General features: G+C 40.7%; 1 protein-coding gene across 1 annotated transcript; it reads right to left on the bottom strand.

Annotated features, from left to right (window-relative positions):
* Positions 1-1,953: 1,953 nt before the first annotated feature.
* Positions 1,954-4,485, bottom strand: LOC104942511 (ATP-dependent RNA helicase DHX8-like; the record flags this gene model as incomplete). Its single annotated transcript, XM_010767739.1, has 7 exons — positions 4,311-4,485; positions 3,957-4,042; positions 3,769-3,841; positions 3,272-3,363; positions 2,922-3,028; positions 2,333-2,713; positions 1,954-2,098 (listed from the first exon to the last, which is right to left on the bottom strand). Coding segments are annotated over exons 1-7 (993 nt in total), but the record flags the coding sequence as incomplete, so codon positions are not given.
* Between the last annotated feature and the right edge of the window lie 244 nt (positions 4,486-4,729).

Here is a 4,729-nt window from a genome sequence, read left to right as displayed (position 1 = left end):
ACTTGAGGAACATTTTGAATGCAGGACTTTTACTGTAACAGAGTATTCCTACACTCTGGTACTTCTACTTTTACTCAAGTACACGATCTGAGTACTTCTACTTTACTCAAGTACAAGATCTGAGTACTTGTACTTTTACTCAAGTACAATATCTGAGTACTTCTACTTTGACTCAAGTACAATATCTGAGTACTTACTCCACCTCTGGTAGCGTATTAGCCTGAATTGTAGCCACAAAATCACGCAGAGCTGCATAAAAATAGACTTACAATGGTAACAAGTGGAAAATAATATTTACAAATGTGTACAATGATTTGTAGGTAATTTTGAGTACTCAAGACACCTGACTTATACATATTCAAAGGAAGACTGTGTTCATTCTACAATTACATGGGATTAAAGCAAAATGTAGTTTTACTTGTATAATACTTCCATTTTATATAAAAGACAGTTTGTTTTCATCTGTTTTCAAATAAACAAAGTATTGGCTTTCAGAATATTAAACTTGTTTCGGTAAATTCAGATGATAAATACAACTTTGAAGCTTGTAACGGCATAATTACAAGCAGAGAACGGACTAATGTAACATCACAGCAAGCATAACAACAGCCGGTGATTCTTGTAAGTGTTTCCCCGGTACACAAACGCAAAAATACACTAACACACTCGCGAGCTTCCCCCAGACCAGTAATACAAACGAAAATGTGTCTTCGGGTCAATGTGACTGATTTCGATAGAGCAAGTCACATTTGATTTAGGCACGAAACATACTACCAGTAGAAATACATTGCTTTCAAAATCACTCTGTGTCGAATCAATAGATTATATTTTGTGACTATAACACGAAATGCCGTGAGTGCTTCATCCTCTGAACACCACACGATGGCGACTGTAACGCACATAACATAGGTACGCTCCTCTGATTGTCCCCTGTAATTATTATTATCCCTCAATCGAGTTCGCTATTCAGCTCGCTAACGTTAGCTTAAACAAACGTAACATGCAACGTTAGCCTAATCTAAAATGCTCTACTGCGGCGTACCTTTCATGTGGCTCGTCAGCGCAGACTCTCGCATCGTTATTTTTGCTAACTTTGCAGGAGGCTACTCGTGGGCTTGACCCTTACCCATGGCTTGTATTCGTCTTCTGCTAGCCAACGCTCGTTGAAACTGCAACCTCCTGGTATACTGTCTGTCATCTATCACTCTCATCAGAATGCCCAGGTCACACGTAACACAAACACTTGTAGGTCGCGCGCATAGTGCGGGAAGGCCGCAGCGGAGCTGTTTTATGTAGGAGCGAAGCAATTATTTTCTTTTAATCTAAAAAGCGAACTATTCAGTCAGACAGCAATTTATTGTAAAAGTAAAGCATTTACATTTTCAAGCACTTTATCTCAATTTCAAGCACCATTCCCAAAATTCAAGCACTTTCCCAACCTTGAAAACACAACGTTAAATTTCAAGCATTTTCAAGGATTTCAAGCACCCGTACGAACCCTGGAATGATCTAACGCAGCCCCTCGTCCTCCACAATGTGAAGCCGTAGCCACCCATTTAGCTATCGCTGTTGTTGTCCAGGCGTCTCCCCAGCAAACTTTCAAGCGTGGTCTGCTGCAAGCGAGCGGCAGGAGCGGGGCTGTCAGCATCAGCTGTGTGCTTGGCTTGCTGTTTAAAAACACCTTTTTTTTTAATCTCCCACCATCCAACTAACGACAACAACAACGTCAAGCCTTTGGGCTATGAAACTACGGGGCGGCCAGAGGACAAATAAACTACGGTATACAATAATTAGTGGCGTGAAAAAAAAAAAGGTGCGGTAACGCGTTAACTTGACAGCCCTACTAAAAATATTAATTTAGTATTCTCCAGACACACAGTTCAATCCATTTATTCTAGCTGTGCTTACGATTAACAGATTTCAGTTTAATAATTTGTGGTGCGTTCTTCTTACCTTCATACTAAGGCTGGTCTTGGAGCCAGTGAATGAGAGCACCTTGATCTTGACTCTTTGGCCTTTGCTGACAACATCAGCAACGTTGGCCACACGGCCCTCTCGGCGCAGCTCGGAGATATGGACCAACCCCTCCCATCGTTTCCTGCATACAAGGAAACACATGATTGACTTTAATAGAAGAATTTACAGATTGAAATATGCAGCAGCTTCCTGATATCGTATGGTAGATCTTACATCATGGAATGTATATGCAAACAGAGCACTGATCTGAGCAGTTGCAATATATTTACAGAATTAATTGCAGCGAGGTAGCCAGTAAATTGAGCTGCGTTCTGAGATTAAAGTCAATGTTACACTCTGGAGACTTTATACTAACCTTAGTCCCTCCAGCTGAACAAAGCATCCAAACTGCATGATGCTGGTGATTTTGCCGTTGTATATGTCACCGACAGAAGGCTCCTCAGGTGGTGGGCGGTCCACGTGTTTGTCTTGCCAGCGCTCAGAGTCTTTGTCTTGGTCTTTCTTGGGACTAGGCGAGCGCTCAGACCTGCGGACAGATTTGTCTCTTCTTTTTCCACGATCTCCATCTCTATCTCGGTGGCGATCGTGGTCTCTGGAGCGCGACCTGGACCTTGAGCGATGCCGTCTCTTCCGGTCCCGATCCCGGTCTCTGTCGTGATCCCGGTCTCTATCTCTGTATCTGTCCCGGTCTCTGCTTCTGCTGCGACTTCGGCTTTGGCGTCTGCTCTTTTCGGACCTGCAAAACAAAGTATGAAATGTAAAAAAAAGTAGAGATCACAAGCCACTATATCATCATGTCATTAAAAAGTTGAAATCACACGATGAATGTGATAGTATAGATGGTGGATGTTGCATTTTGTTTTCTAGACTTAAAGCAACATCAGTAACATGTACAATCTCCATTTCGCACTTCCAAATGTGACCTGTGTCCTCGGTCGTCTCACCTGCTCTTGCTGCTTTTGGTCTCTGTTCCACTCACACTGGGCATAAACATCTCCAGCTCTTTCATGACATCAGCAGCTACTTTCACATCATCTTCGTCAAGTATCTTCTAAGAAAGTCAATTAAACAAAAACAATTAGCATCACCGTGGCATTACATTTCACCAGTTTACATATTGTTTCAGTTTTCCATTGTATTTACAGTTAATGGCATTAGGCGGTGAACACACACGGCAGAATAGTGTGATGTTCAATCGTTTATAAATTGTAAACATGTTGCACAGCATAAATAGTAATAGTGGGATTAAAAGTCAAAGTTATAGCTCGTAAAATAATGTGTTGGAGTAACGTACCTTTGGCACTGGCTCATTTGCTCTACACAACGCAGGAAACAGCTCTTTCAGCTTGTCCTTTTCTGTCTTCGGCTTGGCCAAAGCTTCAGTTGCTGAAAATTAAACGTTATTCAATAATTGTATTGTGGATTATAAGCAAGGGAGAAATACATAAAGGTTTTTCAATATAGCATTGTACAAGGGAAGTACACATGTAGCTATATATTAAAATAATGTGAACAAGATTTAAGTGAATGATGCACATTATTCTTGATTAGATGTTATAAATAAATGTACCCCTATTTGGCAGAGAAACTATTACCTTACACTGACTATTTGACTTTGTTATGTGTATGTTTACTAAAATGTTGCTTTTTCGAGGTCAATAGGTTTAGTTTATGTATTTGACTCAGTCTATGATTTGACTACAGCAAATTGATACATCAGCTATTGAATATAAATATCTGCAACTTTGTTCAGCTTGTTTAAGAAAAAAAGAATAGATTACATAACCTCACCTTTACTCATAGATGCTTTCGATGGAGGACGCATTGTCTGGATGAGCCTGAGCAAATTACCGATGAGAGAATCCTACAATGAAAACAACAAAAACGGGAACCAACCCGATTAGTTACCACGTACAAGCTGGCTAGCGCTGGATATCTATGCTAACTTACAACGTGTAATGACTGTTAGCTTAACTTACTGTGAATTCGGCTCCATTTTGGAGCAAAAGAGCTTTAAAGCCATCGAACACCGGCTGTTTTTCAGCAAGGTCAATGACAAATTCAGCTGCAAAAAAATGACAACAATTGACAAATGAACAAGTTAACAGTCAAGATAGCCAACTCCACTAAAAGCAAATTATCACAATGATAATTTGCTGCTAAAATCCCACTTCAAGTTACGGTTTACGTGGCAAGAATCCCGAACAAAAACCTATAAACGAATATTGGAATACAAGCCAGTGTACAGTTTAATTGGCAAGGCAGCTAGCTAGTTAGCGTCAGGTAGCTAGTGGGTTAGCGGGAATAGTTCGTTTGGAGCCCAAAATACTCACCTAAATCTTTATCACTTATCCCCAAATGGTTGTCAAGCTCCGTGCAGACCTTGGACACCAACGACAAATATTCAAGCTGCGAAAGCTCGTCAACTCCCCCGTCTGCCATTCTCCACGAGTCTTGTTTTGTTCAGAGTGGGAAGACGCCAGCAGACATATTGGAAATGGGCAACTTCCACTTCCGTCTGCTTTTACGTCAAGTACGTAGGGGTTGCCAGTTATGCTCCATTATCCCTTACTTGTCGCATGATGGCGCTAAAATTCCTACCAATGAGCATTATCACCACTAGGGATGTCACGTGTAGGGTGTGTTTACTATGAAACATTAATGTGTCATTTGTGTTTTGGCAGCTGCAGTAAATATGTGTTTTATGAGGTTCAACACAAAGTGAAATAAAAATCAGTGTGTTTTCTTATTA

The sequence above is a fragment of the Notothenia coriiceps genome, unplaced genomic scaffold, assembly GCF_000735185.1.
Source record: "Notothenia coriiceps isolate Sejong01 unplaced genomic scaffold, NC01 NC01_scaffold00004662, whole genome shotgun sequence".
Taxonomy (NCBI): domain Eukaryota; kingdom Metazoa; phylum Chordata; class Actinopteri; order Perciformes; family Nototheniidae; genus Notothenia; species Notothenia coriiceps.
Note: the sequence above shows the minus strand (reverse complement) of the source record. Positions and strands in the feature narration are given on the sequence as shown.